The sequence below is a fragment of the Sphaeramia orbicularis genome, chromosome 11 (assembly GCF_902148855.1).
Source record: "Sphaeramia orbicularis chromosome 11, fSphaOr1.1, whole genome shotgun sequence".
NCBI lineage: Eukaryota > Metazoa > Chordata > Actinopteri > Kurtiformes > Apogonidae > Sphaeramia > Sphaeramia orbicularis.
In genome coordinates, this window is record NC_043967.1 from 8,314,127 (window position 1) to 8,333,385 (window position 19,259).

General features: G+C 37.8%; 1 protein-coding gene across 2 annotated transcripts; it reads left to right on the top strand.

The window, feature by feature from the left end:
• The first annotated feature begins 311 nt into the window (after nt 1-311).
• On the top strand, nt 312-18,933 carry laptm4b (lysosomal protein transmembrane 4 beta). 2 transcript variants are annotated; one of them, XM_030148152.1, is made up of 8 exons: nt 312-606; nt 2,144-2,261; nt 5,761-5,834; nt 6,075-6,197; nt 6,635-6,733; nt 10,445-10,540; nt 10,694-10,724; nt 16,765-18,933. In XM_030148152.1, exons 1-8 carry the CDS (start codon nt 514-516, stop codon nt 17,007-17,009), a joined length of 879 nt encoding a protein of 292 aa, XP_030004012.1. In that variant the 5' UTR covers nt 312-513; the 3' UTR covers nt 17,010-18,933. The 2 variants fall into 2 exon arrangements, with proteins under 2 accessions (XP_030004012.1, XP_030004013.1); XM_030148153.1 differs by lacking the exon at nt 10,694-10,724 and having other exon boundaries at nt 313-606; nt 16,765-16,967.
• Nucleotides 18,934-19,259: the final 326 nt, after the last annotated feature.

Sequence of the window (19,259 nt, forward strand, 5' to 3'; positions counted from 1 at the left end):
CCACAGCACAGCTTTTTGTTGTACTAGCATATTTTTATTACCAACACTTAAAAAAAAACTGATTCAAATTCAGTTGAACAACAATAGAGGAAACCCTCTCTGCATTTTGGCCTCACCCTTTTAGTAAAAGCTCTGTCGTTCTGAGAAAAAGCATCATGCCAGATTTCAGCTCAACTATTTTGTGCAATTATCAAGGGTTTTCCATCCATCCATCCATCCATCCATCCATCCATCCATCCATCTCCCGGATCTTGGTCAAATCCCCTGGTCACGTGACTGGTGTATGAGCCAGATTAGGGGCTGTGTGTGCACTGTGAGTCCAGATCCAGATCCAGCACTTGCGGAAACAGACGAACATCGTTTCTAACAAACGCCGTCGTGAATGCGTCGGCCCTAGCGCCAAAGACGCCAAACAAAAACTCTTGTGTTGTTTAGGACACTGAAGCCCGGTTCTGACCTGTCTCTGACAGCATTCATGAAATAAGTGGGATTTTCTATCAGCAGGATAAAATAATGATTTCGCCGTGGGACCGGTGGTACTCGACGAGCTGCTGCCTTTGCTGCCATGTACGAACGGGCACCATTATTCTGGGAATATGGTATATGGTAAGTGAGATTTAATGGAATGTCAGCTTCAGATATGTACCGATACGGGTAGAATATGGATCTAAATGCATAAACTGTTGGGAATGTGCTGTTGTTTGTACAGCTATGGCTCCCTGCTAGTGTTAGTCGACTCTCATTTGGCCATTGTGTGTCCATGTTTACAGCTAATTGAAATTGAACTAAAACCTTTGTCAGTTCAGCGACATCACTTCATCGCATCACCGGAGGTTGCTTTTGCTGTTTTAGTCAAATAAAAACGCTGTAAGTAAATATATCGACAAAATTAACCAATCCTTTCTCTGTTTGTTCCAAGCTTACCTCCACTTACTATAGTGTACAAATGATAACTAGCTAGCTAAGGTTGTGAACCTTCTGATTTGTCTTACATACCACGAGGTAAATATAGATTTGCTTCTGCTTTTATCCTCAGGATAACCCACAGTTTTAAACATAGTTCAGTAAGCCTGGTAAATCCCTGACCTTTCTAAGTGTTAGCCCCCCTCTCCAATTTACCACGACTGATAAACTACCATCGTGTCAAGGCCAGTGACAACAAACAATACAACCCTACGATACAACATGCATACACATAAGATGAAAACACTGATTTGGCACACAGTTACGGCCAGTTCTCTTTATCATAGTGAGTGTTGAACCTGTGTTTACCTTTTATATATCTACAGTAGAAGTTGTTCAAGTCCAGTCATTTAGTCGGGTTGAGAAGAAATAAATCAGCTCCATTTACCAGTCATCTCAAATTATTTGTTTATTTATAGGTTATAAGGCATTTAATAAGGTTTAAAGACGTAGCAAATAACAATGTAATAAAAACAACTTGATGAATAATTTCTTTTAGCCGATTTCAGTAAAAAAAAAAAAAAATAAATAAAAATAAGGTAGATATTGACAAATATCGATACTAAACTAATATCATTGTTCATCTTTAATTGATATTGCACGTATATAGCATATAGGTCTAGGTAGATAGACAAATAGCTAATTCAACTCATGAATTGCTCGTAACACTGTCAGAAATAGAGATTCCACTTCTTGGACATATTGCTCAGCTCTAACTAAACAAATATATTAGTTAACATCTGAATTAGCCCGCACCCCGTAAAATAATCATTCATCCATTATGTTAATTTGGAATTAGATGTCCCATTCAGCAATTATTCAGTTTCAAATAATGTCAAAGAAAGTTAATTCTGGTTCCTGGGTTGATATTATTATACTGGTCTTTAAAAATCCACTACCAGTCGATCTCTAGTACATGCTGTATTATTGTTATATTTAGTTTTGTACTTTAACCAGTATGTTGTGGAATTGTTTCTTATGAGTTACTATTTATCTATAAAAAGTATTGTACATGTTGCAGTTACTCATTCAGTTAATCTACAGAAACTTTTTCAATGTTTTCCCAGGAAGTAGTACTTGTAGTCCTTGATATAAACACATGTAATAATTTACAACAATAATGTCTTGCCTAATAGCTGACTTTACTATCTGATCCAAATTTTTTTTAACTTCCTCACAGCTCATCAATGCAGTGGTCTTACTCATCTTGTTGTCAGCTCTCAATGACCCAGTCCAGTATCGTTACCACCTTACCAGCTCTGAGCTGGGGACGGACATTGATGTCATGGATGATGCAAGTGAGTACAACTCATTCCCTCATTGTTACATGTTAGGCTATGTAGCAGTGTGGTACTTGGCAAATTGGTTCAGTTGAGATTTTCACTACTGTTATAAGGTTTCTATGCAGCAATTAAGCCGTACTGGGCAACACAAAATAAAGTAAAATCAATGTGGACAGTATCAAAACAAACTGCTTTTAAAGTTATTATCTAGCTTGTTCCTAAGTTTTGCGCTTAGATATGGTAATAGAAATCAACTAAAGTTATGTGAAATTACTTAATATTAATTATTATTTCATTTTTACTATTGTTTTTTTTTTTTTATACAGTACTTTTATTCTGTGGTAGAACTCCTAAAGTCTTTGCACATAAACTAGGTGCACCCAATGAAATATTTTACTGTGACTGATGAAACATGACAAATCTTCATGATATTATTTACCATGGATAAAACAACAGTGGTCCTTCCATGTGGCACACTGTGAGACATTTTCACAGATGGCCACTTTAACAGTCTTGCAGCCAAAGAAGACAAAATTCTGATGGTGTAAGAAAAGTAGTTGGACCATCATGGACTGGTGCTGTGACCTATCTCGGTTGATGCGAGACATGAATTTAGTTATAATGCAAAAAATACTAACCTGAAGCACTCTGCAAAATAGGCATCCTAAATTGTCCACTTTTGCTCAAAACAGTAAGTAACTCTTTAACTCCCAGGAAATGTCACGCTATGAAAATTATTACATCTCCTAAGTGTGACTTCTGTACACTAAATACGGTAGGATCATTTATACACATGTATTGGGAGAGCCCTGGTGTGTATGCTTTTTGGAGGCAAATCTCTGTCACTTTGAGTAGTCTGCTGGAGATTAATATCCCATCATCACCATCTTTACTTCTGCTTAATGATGACTCTACCTTAGAACTTTCTCTTCAGCAGAGGTGTATATTATGGGCTGCCCTCACTGCAGCCAAGAAAATGCTGGCATTGCTATGGCAGCTGCCTCATACTTTATCACGTCAACAATGGACCAGTTATTTTCTAGATATAGTTATGATGGAAAGGTCAGTGGCACAGATGCATGCAGCCAGTTGAAAAACCTAAGTAGGTGGGATGCTGTTTACATTATGGTTAAAGAAAGAGTGCAACATAATTGTCTATGACTATCCTGATCACTTATCTGTTTTCATCTGTAAATTATATTCATTTTCATCTATATGCATGTATTTGTTTTTATTGATGGTTTTTGCATTTTGACATCCAGGTTGGGTTAGTTTAGGGGTCTCTTTTTTTAGGGGTGGGGGTGGGGGGGGTCATATTTTGTGTGTCACAAAATCTTGTATCATAAAATGTGAATTTCTTTCTTTTTTGTATTGTACTTTTGGAGATGCACAATGAAAATAAATTTAAAAAAAAAAGATAAAAAAAAAAAAATCAAAGAGTACTGTAACAGTGTGATAGTCGTCTTTGCATTATTATTCAATGCAGCAGAGATAGATGACATGTACTGTAAATGCTTTATTCTCGTATTTTTACTTGTCTCATAACATGGGATTAGATCTATGTTGAGGAATGTGGCCTGCGCTGAATTTATAAGTCTTGCAGTCTGTAGGAATCTTAAGTCTTCCACAAACTGTGGGAGACTTAAACAGAGGAGGGTACTATATGTGTTTATCAACGAATCCAGCATATTCAAAAAAAAAATAAGAAAACATAAAGAAGATCCATGGAAAAAGGCCACCTTTTGCCAGCTATCTAGAACAGTAGGGGCCCAAACATTGACTAGATATTGTTTTTTTTTAAAGATTTATATTTACTCTAGTTGCAGATAAAGATATAAAGTTACAGATTTGGGAAAAAGGGTTAGAGATAGAGAAGGATAGAGAGGGATTACAACTTGACATCCAAATTATCTTACATTTAAATTCAGACATTTACAAGAACTGTTATTTGGCCCTTTGCTTCACTGTAATAAAATATTGCACACATAATAAAATATTTCGGCACACTCCAAATCAAAACAGCCATAGAAAGAAATGAACCACAAAGCTTTGTCGCTGCACAGTACATAAACTCAGAGATTATGCTTAACCCTTGTGACAGGGCGGCTGAAACACGTCCTTTCTGCTCACCACTTCTTTTTTGCAGAGTGCTGTTCTCAGCACAGACATAGTAGCTGAGTAGACTAGGCTACACAGAACAAATCAGAGTGCATGTGTATTTTCAGTGCTTCCCCCTCCGGCAGCCATCATCATCATCATCATCACAGTTGCCTCTGGAAAGCCACATGCCCTGTCACTGGCTCCTCTGATTAAAAATGACTGCTCTAATTCTCTGTTGGATTAAAACGGGCATCTTGACTTACTGCTCCCCACCCCACACTGTTTCCTATTCACTCTGATTATGTCTGATTTGTGCCTGGGTGCACGTAAACATTGTTTATATAGGACGTGTGAATGTGTGTGTTTGGGAAGGGATTGAGAAGATGGAAACATACTATAATTTCCTGAGTCTTAGCATTGTATCAGTGCTGTAATAGTGAGTGTTGCTGAGTGTATTGGCAAACCTAGAGGCATATAGATGACACTATGACTCAGTCCTCGTGAGTCTGCATTTTTTTTTTTATCAAGTGTGTCCTTACATTTTCGTAACCACAATGCCCAAAATGACCGTGGTCAAGTTGAAGTTCTTGACTCATGCAGTATCCTGTCAGAACTGGATGGCAGTATGTCCCTGTGAGGACTGCCACACTGACAAGTGTCTCATCTGTCACTTCACAACTGTAATGAGAATATGAGAGGTGCTACATTTGGCCAAATTTAGCACTTCTTACATAACGATTACCTACCTGCTGATCATGTTTTGTACTGGCAAATTGATCGCTATAAATACTTAATGAGGTTACTCAAGGTGCTTTGTTGGATAAAAATCCATGTATATTTGTATTACGTCAGCGGTTTACATGTTTGCTTCATTGATACCTAGATATGTAATAATGGTTCCACAGGATTACTTAAACATCAGAGTCTGAGTCTGGCTCAGAAAGAGAGCTATAGATTTTCACTTGACAATGGGAGTCAAAAGTTATTTTATTGTAAAATGAATATAAGATAGGAGACACTGATCTATTAAAGATTAAGGTGCTGCTTATTTTGATCATTGTTGTTTTGGGTTTTTTGTTAGTTTTTGTTATTTTATTTGTTTTTGTTGATTTAGGACACAATGTTAATTCAAAATAAATGTGATGTAAGTATGCCTTGAACATCCTTATCCTTATTATGAGTCTGAGGAAGCAAAAATGCTCTTGTGTTTGTTAAATGTGAATATTTTCTGGTGTTCTTCCTTGTCTGTGGTGGTTAACTGAATATCTTTGGGATATGGAGCAAACAGGACATCTTGACCAAACACCTAATCGGTTATTTGAGAAAATAGTTGACAGTTGCATCGACAGTGAAAGTAGTCGCAGCCCTGAATGAGATTTTTGGGTTCTGACATTGTTCTGTTTTCTTTCTACAGATATCTGCATAGCCACAGCAATATCCCTGCTCATGATCCTTATATGTGGTATGGCAACATATGGTGCTTACAAGGTAGTGTTTTTTTCACCAAGTTTCATATTGTAACTTAATTTATTTGTACAGTTTTATGGTTTACCGAATTGGTTTTTATAGCTCTTATCAACACTATATACTTGCGTATATTGAAAACAAACCTCTAACTCAATATGTTCCAAGTTAAACATGGCAAATTAGGAAAGGTTCATCTAAACTGGATCATTGACCTGTATCTGGTGCCATTATCTGTTTTAATTTCCTCTCTCCACTTTATAGCAACATGCAGCTTGGATCATTCCATTCTTCTGCTACCAAATCTTTGACTTTGCCCTTAACACACTAGTAGCCATTAGTGTGGTGGTTTATCCCAACACGGTGCAGGACTACCTCCAGCAGCTGGTAAGAACCATTAATAATGTTCATGAAACATTATTTAACCAGATGGGAGTCTCATGGGGTGTATTTCCGTTCAGTTTCATCCACAGGAAAAAAAATCACATCCATTTCTATGGAAAACAGAAAGCTCTACTTCTTCTACCTTGTTTCTTATAGCATTGTGTTACACTTTGAAAACACAGTTACAAATTTTAAAATCTGTAGAGCACTGACTTGGCATACACATTGGGGAAAATAATAAATACAAAGTTCAAATGTAAAAATCCAACCTACACAGTCCACAAATGCCTTGATATAGTCAATTTATATGTAATGAAAGATCAAAACACATGAAAATATTTTTTTTATATCTGTTAACTAACACTGTTAAATGTGACTTCTTTACTTTCACAAATTCTGTTTTCATGCTTGTTTCTTTCATCATCTCACCTTCCTTTCAGCCGGGGACATTCCCTTACAAAGAGGACATCATGTCCACCAACAACATGTGCCTAGTTTTTGCAGTCCTCCTTTTCATTGGCTGCATCCTCTCCTTTAAGGTATGACAGATTACTTCTTCCTTATTAAACCATCAACATATATCCTAAGAATTTCTCTTAAAATGCATTTAATTTCCTATACTACTGCAGTCAAACACATGCCTTTTTAGGGATTCATTCATCCTTTCTCAATGTGAAACTCAGTGAAGTCTCACACTGTGCTTCTGCCATAGCAATATGGAGCATATGGCCTTTGTTATGAATCTGTGAACATTGCTATTATCAGAGTTGTTCATGAGATTATCATGGAACTGGAGAGCAGCATGTCAGGGACAGCAGGAAACCAACTCCTGTCAGGCTAATATCCCCTTATTGCATGGATGGTTCTCCAGGCACAGCTCTGCTCTGGGGCTCTGGGACGAGATGGGACATGAAGTTGCAGTCATCTGTACAATCAAATCAAGTTGTTTCTCCTCTGAGTTCAGATTGGAAATGTACTCAGCAGATATTCAAAGCCAGAGCAGGGGTTTTATGATGAGAAGCAGTCACTGGAAGATGTGTCTCTGGACTCTCACACACTAGAATTAGAAATGTCAGGTCTCAGACAGACACAACTTTATTACACAGAGTACATTAAAAGTCTTTTGCTTCAAATTTCAAGTGAATATGAATGTGTGCTCTAGTGAACCGAGCCAGACAATTGTGAAGTGATGCTGCTCTTTCCAGAGTCTTTGGGCTGTGTTCAGCCATTATTTGTAATGTCAACACAGACAGAGTAGAGAATGAAGCCTCTGGCTCATCTATCACTGGGAGGTAAACTGAAAATTTAACAGCCACAAATATCTACCAAAATGTACAGTCAAAATTACCAACTTAAATGGCATCATATATTTGACTAAAAAGTGCCTTAATTGTTAGTATGCAAACTTATCCTTAAAGAAATCAGAGGTCCTTTATGTTGTCAAGACAGACAGACAGACAGACATGGTAGTGGAAAGTGAAGGCATACATTAGCTTAACTTGGGGATTCCACAATATTTACCTGCCCCCTGGATGATTACCCTTATTTATTTATCCCTGAAACCCAAATGTGACCACTTGGTGACTGTTCAGGTTGGACCCTGAACACTCGTTTGCTTTTCTTTCTATTGTTTCTCTCGGAAATGTGTTTAGGAAGACACTGTTTCTACTAGACAAAGAAATTACCAAAAAATTAGGGCTTATCAGGCAAACAGATAAGCATATATCAGATTTTTTACAGATGTATTTCTACTGCAACATAAACAGTTGCACATATAAACCATAATTAACGTTAGCACAACTGTTACCGTAAGAAAACATCCAGACATTTCCCAGAAAATGACCCAAATCATATGTAGCCATAAAACAAATAGATCATGTAATTCCCATTCTAGTAAGTCAGTAAATGGTAAAGTTTGTAATCTCTGAAGTGGGCCAATGTCAGTTTCTGAACTTTTCATGAGAGATGCCTATTCCACTAGTGTTTATGTAAGGCAGTGTTCCTGTTTATGATCATAGTTGAATCAGACTTGTAGAACAAGGCCAGACAGGAAACATGAAGGATGCATCTAGCTCTCAACACCTGCTCAATGCGACATCCACCACTCGACTGCACTCAGCATGAATGACACAGACAGACAGGAAGAGTTAGTGCTGAAAGAGGGGAAAGGCAACAGATTGATGGTGCAGATAAACTGGATGGTTAGAGCAGTTAAGAAATAAAACATATAAAGACATGGCCTGTACAATCTAAATTGTGGTTATTGACATGACAACTACATTTTCAGCCCAACTGCATTTTTTCAGTTATATAAAAATGTTTAAATAATAGAAGATAACAAACTGTTACCATATATTTATTCAATTAAAGTTTTTTGTTTTGTTTTTTTACAACCATTAGCTATTTGTATTTTTTCTGTTACATAAAGTATCTAAGTGTCATGTGGTGCGACCATCTGGACATGACTGTTGTTACGCAAAAATGATTTTAAGATAAATCACAGTTGCACCACATGGCATTTTGAAGTTTGCAGCCAATCCATCTGGATGAAAAAAACACTGAAATCACTCTGTCTAAACAGTTATTATGAAATGCTGTGTAGCCAGCATTCTAAATATATGAACGGTGGCCATAGATATTCTTATCACTGACCCATTAGCTCAAATACAGGCTGTTTAGTTAAAGGTACATGCGTAGGCTACGTCTGAAAAGATGTCAAAATGTCATCAGTTTTATGCAGTTCCTTCTGGTCTCATAACTTCTGATTGGAAAACATATTTAAAATTACTCCAAACCTTTTCAAATGTATTTTCCTTTAAAATGTAATGATAATGTGCTTGAACTGTATTGTTTAAAAATGATTCATTTGTTTTATGTGCTTTATATAAAAAATCTATAGTCCTAAAGTCTTTAAGCTGGGTTGAACCTGTTAAACCCTGGGCCATTTATTTCTAGTCAGAATCATTTGAATGTAACAAACCAATTGATTAGCCAATAGTAGAAGCTTCACTTATATAAAACCAAGAGCAAATGGTTAGACAAAATTTGTAATCATTGTGTGTTAATACCACCTTTATTTTTGCCCTTCTTCAGCTCATTCAATGAATTTTAGTGGTAGAGAAATAATAGTTGTACTGTTGGATCTGCATGGTGCTGCCTTTGCGAGGCAAAGTTTGTTGCGTTGATCTGTTCTTTTATGAAATTATTCATAACATATGCTGGTCTTGGACAGTTGTGTTTTTTTGTTTTTTTTTTGTTTTGTTTTTTAGCTTTTAACTGACATTCATTTGGTTACTAGGATGTACGTACCATTACCATGGCAACACAGATGGAACTACAAACTGCTCCCCCTAGATTCAAAAGGCTACGAATATGACCTAATAGAACAGAAATGTGACTCCATATTTATAAAATCTTATCTAATTAATTAATCATTTATCTAATCTTAAGACATATGAATACTTTGTTTTCAAACACTTTATATGACTATATTAAGGTTCAGCTTGTGGAAATAAACATCCAAGTTCATAGCTATGTTATCATAATGGAAAACACTGAATTCAGGTAAAAATAACCAACTTCAACAGTTGCTATTGCTTTTTGTTGTTTACACCTGGCCCAGAGAAAATCACTCTACATCTCTGACCTCTGATCAGTATTCTAGGCTGTTAGGTGTATTAAGGTACACACATGCAGGATGGTAGGTGGTGGTTTTGTTGACCTCGTCAGGATTGCTATCGCACTGTGGAGGTCAACTCAGCAGATGGCCCTGCGATTGGTTTGCAGGGCAAATGGCTCACTGCTCGCTCTATTGCTGTTACTGCTGGCATAGGAACCAACTCAGCAGGCTACTCACACACATCCACAATGAACCTCCTGTTCCCCGGCCAAGCCAAGCAAACCTTAAGCTAGCCTCCTGAAGCAAATAGACGCTGGATGAGTTGCCTTGGCTAAATTGCCTGTAATGTTGAAGAACCAGAACAGCAACCTGATTCAGGAGGAAATCCACCAATAAAATGCTGTTTTAAGTTTTACCTCTCATTCAAATCTTGTTGCTGAGCAGATGTGTATGAAAGCTTACAGATATGTCAGGGCCTTTATGAAGCAGTGATATGATGCATCTGTGCTGTCAGCATCCCTGACCTTGATAAATGGATGAGTTCATAGCCAGCAACATCAGTAATAATGAAAAGTGGTGGCAGTATCGCTAAGGTCACCGTGTGTCCTTTGTTTTTGTCTCCTGGGAACAGGCCTACCTGATTGGCTGTGTGTGGAACTGCTACAGATACGTGAGTGGCAGGGGAACCACAGAGGTCCTGGTCTATGTCACTACTAACGACACAACAGTGAGTGCTCAAATCCACCTGCCAGCTCCTCTCCCCGGGGACATACTGACATCCCCATCCTCACATGATCATGAAGTATAATGCAAAACATTCTACTGCTGTTTAACACATTGAACACTGAAGTATAGACTATATTTGTACATGTTATTTCAGTTGAATGAGTTGATACCACTTAATGCACAAGGTAAGGATTGTAGGCATTAGCTCATATTCTAGTTTGTATGTTTGAATGTAGATTGAATTGTATTAGGATTCATGTCTGAAACATTAACAGCCTTTCATTTATTTTCTGTTAAATATTTAAGAACCTCATTATTTCAACCTCCAACTTTTGAATTCAGTGTAATTGGTGTAATACAGGAAAACAGAAATAATTTTCCTTTTACTGTAAGCAAATCTATGGAAATAGATTTTTTTCAATAGTATTTGTTTAAAGAGGTTGACAAACTGTGTATAAATGTATGATCTAGTCTGATTCAAACAATGTACTACCATCACATGACTTTCAGTTTGCTTCATATGTTTCAATGTCCCACTCGCCCCAGTGCAACGACTTGATTTCCTTTGCAGGGAATTGGTCAATTTAAAACCACAGCTTTTTTCTCCACATGCACATGTTCCCCCAAAACACACACAACACATCATATTGTCCACCTTAGGCTCCTACGAACTATGCAGTTTCATCAATATTATATGTTTATCTCCTGTGAAATATAATAAACTTGGGTATAACACATGCAGACTGTATGACCTACAGATACAACCCAAGTTAAACATTGCCAGTGCATGTTGTATATCACAATAGTTATAAATAATGAAGCAAAGGTAATAACCACTATGTTTCAGTAGGTCAATATGTAAATGACCAGGGATTATCACAATAAAACAAGGCAACTTGGAATGACAATTAAAAAAAAATAAAACTTAGAGGAGAGAATAGAAGCTATAGCTACATAACCAGACCTGTTAATCATACCACAATAGATTCCTATGGGTCATTAACTAGACAAAGTTTGTAGTAGCTTCATGCTATTGAGATGGTCAAACTACATCTTTGTCCCAGAAGAAATTCTCACTAGCCAAACAACCTATTCCAGATTTCTGGATGATGCCAGACATATCATTAGTGCTGACATAGAGCAAACTGTGGAGAGGTGTGGCGATGTCAGCTTATATGTAATCGGTAAATATAAACCACTATGTCACTTTAACATAATACAATAGTGAGTATGTGATACACTATATTGCCAAAAGTATTTGCTCACCTGCCTTGACTCGCATATGAATTTCAGTTACATCCCATTCCTAGTCTATGGAGTTCAATATGACGTCGGTCCACTCTTTGCAGCTATAACAGCTTCAATTCTTCTGGGAAGGCTGTCCACAAGGTTTAGGAGTGTGTTCATGGGAATTTTTGACCATTCTTTCAGAAGCGCATTTGTGAGGTCACACACTGATGTTGGACGAGAAGGTCTGGCTCTCAGTCTCCGCTCTAATTCATCCCAAAGATGTTCTGTGGGGTTGAGGTCAGGACTCTGTGCAGGCCAGTCAAGTTCATCCACACCAGACTCTGTCATCCATGTCTTTATGGACCTTGCTTTGTGCACTGGTGCACAGTCATGTTGGAAGAGGAAGGGGCCAGCTCCAAACTGTTCCCACAAAGTTGGGAGCATGGAATTGTCCAAAATGTCTTGGTATGCTGAAGCATTCACAGTTCCTTTCACTGGAACTGAGGGGCCAAGCCCAGCTCCTGAAAAACAACCCCACACCATAATCCCCCCTCCACCAAACTTTACATTTGGCACAATGCAGTCCGACAAGTATCGTTCTCCTGGCAACCACCAAACCCAGACCCGTCCATCAGATTGCCAGATGGAGAAGCGCGATTGGTCACTCCAGAGAAGGCGCCTCCACTGCTCTACGTAGAGTCCAGTGGCGGCGTGCTTTACACCACTGCATCCGGCGCTTTGCATTGCACTTGGTGATGTATGGCTTGGATACAGCTGCTTGGCCATGGAAACCCATTCCATGAAGCTCTCTGCGCACTGTTCTTGAGCTAATCTGAAGGCCACATGAAGTTTGGAGGTCTGTAGCAATTGACTCTGCAGAAAGTTGGCGACCTCTTCGCACTATGCGCCTCAGCATCCGCTGACCCCGCTCTATCAGTTTACGTGGCCTACCACTTCGTGGCTGAGTTGCTGTCATTCCCAAACACTTCCACTTTCTTATAATACAGCTGACAGTTGACTGTGGAATATTTAGGAGTGAGGAAATTTCATGACTGGATTTGTTGCACAGGTGGCATCCTACCACAGTTCCACGCTGGAATTCACTGAGCTCCTGAGAGCGACCCATTCTTTCACAAATGTTTGTAAAAGCAGTCTGCATGCCTAGGTGCTTGATTTTATACACCTGTGGCCATGGAAGTGATTGGAACACCTGATTCTGATTATTTGGATGGATGAGCCAATACTTTTGGCAATATAGTGTACTTATCTCTTGAGTATTTAAAAAACAGTTTATCCCGTGCTCTTACTTTGAAATACAGAAATGGCATCAGCAGATGCCATTTGCTCTCTGAAAATGATCGCATGATGCACTGGGCTTTCATTAAAACTAATGGAAATTTGTCTCAAAAGTCTGTGTTTGCATAAAATACAAATCACAATTAGAAATGCCATTTTAATCCTCCAATTATAAATAGGTTCACAAATGCTTGTCTTTAAAAGTTAGGAAGATATTCACAAATTTTTTACTTATTTTCTGAAAATAAATGTATTCACACATTTTTTTTTTATTTATTTATTTTTGGATTTGATGTTTTTGTATCTGTTTTATGCTTGTAGAATATTTTTGTCACAGTGTTTTAAGTTTTATTTTTTGATCATGTGGATGGTGTTTTGTATTTACAGATTACACATGAATGCACAGATTGCTGATTTTCACACTCAAATCATACTTTAAAAAATCAATGCCATATAACCAGATCTTGAATGAAGTGCAGTATTTTTGTTAAAAAGATGAGTGAGGTTGTGATGAGTGAGGTTCTGTTATAAATTTCTCAGAGTCACTAAATGAGGGCTGACATCACAATGTAGACATATATAGAATATAATATAATGTGTAGCATTTTAACCACTGCTGAACTAGTGACATTGGAAACATAGCATCTGAAAATGGAAGTACATATGCAATGTACGTTTTGATGGTGATAAAATATATACAAATACTCTGCTTAAAATCCTACACATCAATTGATGGTATGTCTTGCAAATATTACTTAATAGTACCTAAGGTAATTTATATTGTAGGGACTGTTTAGTATATAGTGCTAGAAGGTGTAAATACTAGTGAATGTTCTTTTATTGAGGTCTTTGTCATTGTACGTTTGTGGGTGTTTGTCAGTGCAGAAGGTTGCTGTAGCTCATCCCTGTGCCGATTCAGGTGTTATCCATCTCTCTTCTCCCCCTCAGTGTTGACTCATGGGCTTTCTGAGAAGCTTTAGTGTAGTCACAGTTTTTCCATTTGTCTCCCTGCTGTAATCCTCCATACTGATACATAAGACATTAATCTGTCTCACACCCGCTGTCGTCTCAATACGTTGCACTTCATCCATCTGTCAGTCTTGTCCTTGTGTTGGCGTGGCCCTGGTTCACACCACTGGCGTTTCTTAATTTTATGAAACAGAACGTCAATGCAGAAACTAATCCACTTGGATCATAGTAAAGCCATATTGTGTAGCATATGGACATATTAGAGATATTGAGTAAATGCCAGGATATAATGGTCACCTCGGCCTAATGGCATTTTCAGCCTATTTCAAACTTTTTTCCTCAGCACATTTATTTTGTAAATGCCTGATAAACAGAAACACAAAAAGTTAAGTTCTAAATATAAATGGTATGGCTAAAAAGCTGAATAAGTAAAAATGGACACCCAAGGCAAAATGAACGTAAAACTGTTAAAATTGTGGTACATTTGGCAACACTGGCCAGGAGCCAGGATATCAACAATTGAATAACATATTTTGAAATTTTAAAACTGCTTAAATGTGAAATATCTGAAATGTAATTTGAATTAGCCCTGGTGTAATTATTACATAATCATCATATCACAATCATTAAAGTTAAACCACTGTTAAGTGGCATAAAATAAACAGAAAAAAGATATTTCTGTTGTTAATTGCAATTATTTCTAATTAACTAAAGTGACTAATCATCTACTGAAATTTCATAATTATAACAGCCTTAATTTGAATGGAACTTTAGTTATTTTAGCTGGAATTATTATTATTTTTGTTTAATTCAGACCAAATTCAATTTCAGTGAAATTAATGACATGACTTTTGTCACAGTCAGAGTTGACATTCACGAATTCTACATTAACATGCAAAAATTGATAGTAAATCCACATTTAAAGCTTTAAAAGGGTGCATATTTTTTCATCTTCTTCACTCCTGATATGTTTACATCCCTGTTTTATTTTGATCTTGGTACTGATTTTCGAGGTAACATACAAAATAACGCAATATGACACAAAAACACATGAACAGCTCACAAGTAGTTGTCCACACTTTCCCGTGTACACTTCAGTTAAACTGACTTAGTGTGGTTTGAATAACCTTGTCAGGGCTGGAATTTGATGGGTATTGTGCATTTGCCCATTGATGACAGCTGGTTAAAAAGTATCAGTAATAAGTTTTTACTTTGTAGACTGGTCATAATAACAACATTTACACACTGCAGAGAAACAAAGAGTCATATCAGATATTTTTTGGCAGATTCATTTTCACACAAGTAGAAAAACATGCTCTTTAGATATTTGTTGTGAAATGATGAAACGATCATTTTGCTTTGTAAATCTGTGAAATTATATAGCTTTATAAAATACTGACATATACAGGAAATCCAGTTCTTATTCTGTAATTAATAGAGAAAGAGGAGACACTTGAAGGCAAACCACAGAGGCAATTAGGTCACAGTGAAGGCCACAGCACAAGCTGTGTGCATTCTAATTAGAAGCGTCTGGCAAAAGAGGAGAGTGCAACAAATATCACTATCAATGGCATAAGGTTTATAACAGGGTAAATTGTGCACATATTTTTAGATTTGTGACCAGATGGTTTCATCTCAGCATTCATTCCCTCACTCTGCAGCGCTGAATGAAAAGAGTGCTTGGTCTATTTTTACTATTCGAAAGCGGCCAGTGTGTCTAAATGGCTTTCTACTGCCTCGAACATCAAGTACCCAGCTGCTTATCTGCTCTGCTTTTATACAAATGCATTAAAATGCACAGTGGTCTGCCCCCCCCACCCCACCCCCTCCCGTTTCATACATCTCTGTCTGTCCTCCTCTCTTCTTCTGGACATGTTACATAATTGTCTGCTTGTCCGCTTCATTTCAAATCCTTGTGGTGATGTATTTCCGAGGCCCCCCTGCCTGTTTCACAATTCTATCCCCTTGGAGCATATTCTCCCTCTCTCTCCCTGAATTAGCAGCACAGCAGAACTGGTTTTATAACACCATTTACACAGAATGCACATGCTATTCTTGCTGCTAGTCATGCATCCTACATGGACATTGGAAAGAAAGAGCACAGAAATGTAGAGGAAGTACAGTGAGGCTGTGTTTGAAATCATTCTCTCCCATGTACTGTAGTGCACCATATTCTCTATATGACATTTTATCTGAGTGTGTAAGTGTATATAATCCTCCTAGAAATTGGCACTATTTAAAGCTATAATACGTAACATTTTTTGCATTGAAATATCTAAACATAACTAGGCCTTTTAGCATTATATTGCAAATAAATAAATATTAACAAATAAAGAGAAATCCTTAATTATATTCACTTGTTCCTGTAGAACAAAATGACATAACTTTATGTACATCACTAAACTTGCACCAATACAACTTCAATGCAATGCCTTACCTTAACTTTCATCAGTATTCATTATGAAAACTCCCATGACCCCACACTGCTTTAGAACATCATTACTTACTGTGTACTGACCCTTCAGACAGTGAATGCAGGTGTCTGTGTGCGTTTCTAAAGGTTTTTGTCGCTCCAGAATTTACAAACTAAAACAGGGTCAGCCATGGATCCAAAAGTTTTAGTAGTGCAATGCTAGGTGTAAAACATAGCAGACGTTATGAATTTGAAAACAAAACAGTCTAAGTATGAATGTGTCCTGAACCTCTGTTTGCTCTTCTGTTCATTTCCAGGTCCTTCTGCCACCATACGAGGAGGCCATCGCCATCCCACCCAAGGAGCCTCCTCCGCAGTATATGGAGGCATGAGGGACACATTCGCTGCTGGTCCATACACCATCAACGCCCCACCACCTTACACCCCCACAGAAACACCCTCCACATGTTCCTCTAACACCAACGTCCATAAATCTGGATGGCACATGTTCAAAATGAGACAAAATGACATTTTCAAGGCTGGTTTGGGCTTGGATTCCTGATTTTTACAACAGATTAGATTAGGGTGACCCTGAGCCAGTATCAGCCCCACCCCACACACCACACTCATGGTTGTGGTGACATACTGTCTGGTCTGTCCTTCTCTGAGAACAGGATTGTAGTATCTTCAAGAACCTTCCAAGCATCCCCCTCTCTCCCTGTAAACTCCTGCGTGCCCTAAACATTCTGTCCCAATGAAATTTGCACTTTTCTTTGAGTGAAACGTGCACCGGTCTGGCCACCAACTGTTAACCCCCCCCCCCCCCCCCCCTTACTTGGAAGCCTTGTGATCTTTGTCTAGACAAACTACCTGAAGAGAGATAGCGGCAAAGTGTGTGACAGGACGAGCAGCAGATGTGATCAGTTATGCAAGAGCACTTTTTTTTGATGAATTCCTTCATTGAATGTAATGTTGGCGTATTTTTGTATGACTTTTTGTATAACAGTGAAAATAGAGAGAAAAAGAAGTGAATAGTTAAAAGGTGTCTTGTGGTTATACAATATCGTATGTGTACTGGTGTAGCTCGTGTTGAAAAGGCTTCCCTGACCAATAACGACTATGTCTTCCTTTTGTATCTATGTTAATACACTGTCTGTACCACTATAACCCATTAACTGCCTGTGAGGAAAAAAAGCTGTTAACCCTTTGATTTCAGTCACAGTCCATTCCAGTTTGCCTTCCTGCCTAAATCCTGACTGTTCCAAGACCTTAAAAAAGTAACTAAGACATTAATGAAAAGAAAAAGCACTTCTTACAAACAGATTCACAGTGCATTCAAAAAGTCACAGAATCTAAACTGTGTTGAGATTAGCATGTGGAAATGTTTTACTTGAGACATCTGTCCTGTTTGTTTTCCTGTTAAGTTGCAGTTGCAACATCATTGACTGTGTCTTTAATTATTTTTTTTTTAGTTGAGCTAACTTAGCTGGACTGAGGGCATTTTCCTATAAAGACAGCACATGCTGACATGCTGCTGAACATGCAGAGACTGTGTGATGAGTGTGTTTTATGTGTACTCGCCTGAGGCTGCGTGTGAAAATTTCTGACAAAAAAAAATCCTTGATATGTAGTAACATTTCTTTTGCACATGCAAAATGTTGCAATAGTTTCTGTGCCCTTTTTTCAAATTAGACACAAATGGGGATTTGAAAGCATGGATGGAGCTTAGCATAGTAGCACAAAGTCAGTAAACTGTATATGAGGTTAATAGAACCAAATGTGTTGGCTGGAACTGTGTAAGCAATAAGTAAAGCATTATGGGTAATTACACTGGAACATATACTATAAGGTAGACTTAATCCAATATCTACCAATAATTTCTTAGTAGTATTTGATCACAAAAGCAGCATTAAATCAGAGTACATTTTATGATTCAGACTATGCAACATTGCATCCAAGAACTTGGTAGAGGTAAAAGAAATATGTGTACCTTGAAACAGTAGTGTTCAATTTGATACTAACTGTAGTTAATAATGTAGCCCCTTCATCTTTGTCTGTGTGAATTATGACCTCTGCTTTTGCAAATCCAACAAAACCCACATCAAAATTGCACTTTAAAGTCAGTGTGAGCTCACTGAAAATCTACATTGTTTGTTCATGTGTACCACTTTGGTTGTAGCCAAGTTTCGCCATTCCAGTGTTTGTAATTAATGCCATCAACCTCCCACGCCTGGATGACGGGAGCTTAAAAACTAACTGGACAGAGGTACTTTGTGGTTTTACAGGAGAGACTCGGGCTGATGTGGGCCATACCAGGTTTAGAGGGAGGTAAAGAAAACAGTCATTGTGTCTGACCAGGATGGCTGCTGCCTGATGGAATTAAAATCACTGAAGACTGTTCTCCATCACTGTCATTTACTCACATCCTGTTGTTGGATCTGCACGAGCTCATGTCTGATTCTGAATAATAAAAAAACACAAAATCAGTTCAAGGACTCGTGTGTTTTTGCTTTAAGATGAGTAATAAACTCAGTATTGAAATTTGAATGGAGCCTTCATGTACAGGGGTTGGACAAAATAATGGAAACACCTTAAAAAATCAACAAAATATAATTTAATATGGTGTAGGTCCGCCTTTTGCGGCAATTACAGCCTCAATTCTCCAAGGTATTGATTCATACAACTTGTGAATTGTTTCCAAAGGAATTTTAAGCCATTCTTCAGTTAGAATACCCTCCAACTCTTTTAGAGACGATGGCGGTGGAAATCGACGTCTTACTTGAATCTCTAAAACTGACCATAAATGCTCAGT

Coding starts and splice junctions, on each gene's coding strand:
- laptm4b (XM_030148152.1), top strand. CDS start 514: ATGATTTCGCCGTGGGACCGGTGGTACTCGACGAGCTGCTGCCTTTGC. Junction 5,835..6,074: donor CAACATATGGTGCTTACAAG/GTAGTGTTTTTT, acceptor TCCACTTTATAG/CAACATGCAGCTTGGATCAT. Junction 10,541..10,693: donor TCACTACTAACGACACAACA/GTGAGTGCTCAA, acceptor ATGTTATTTCAG/TTGAATGAGTTGATACCACT.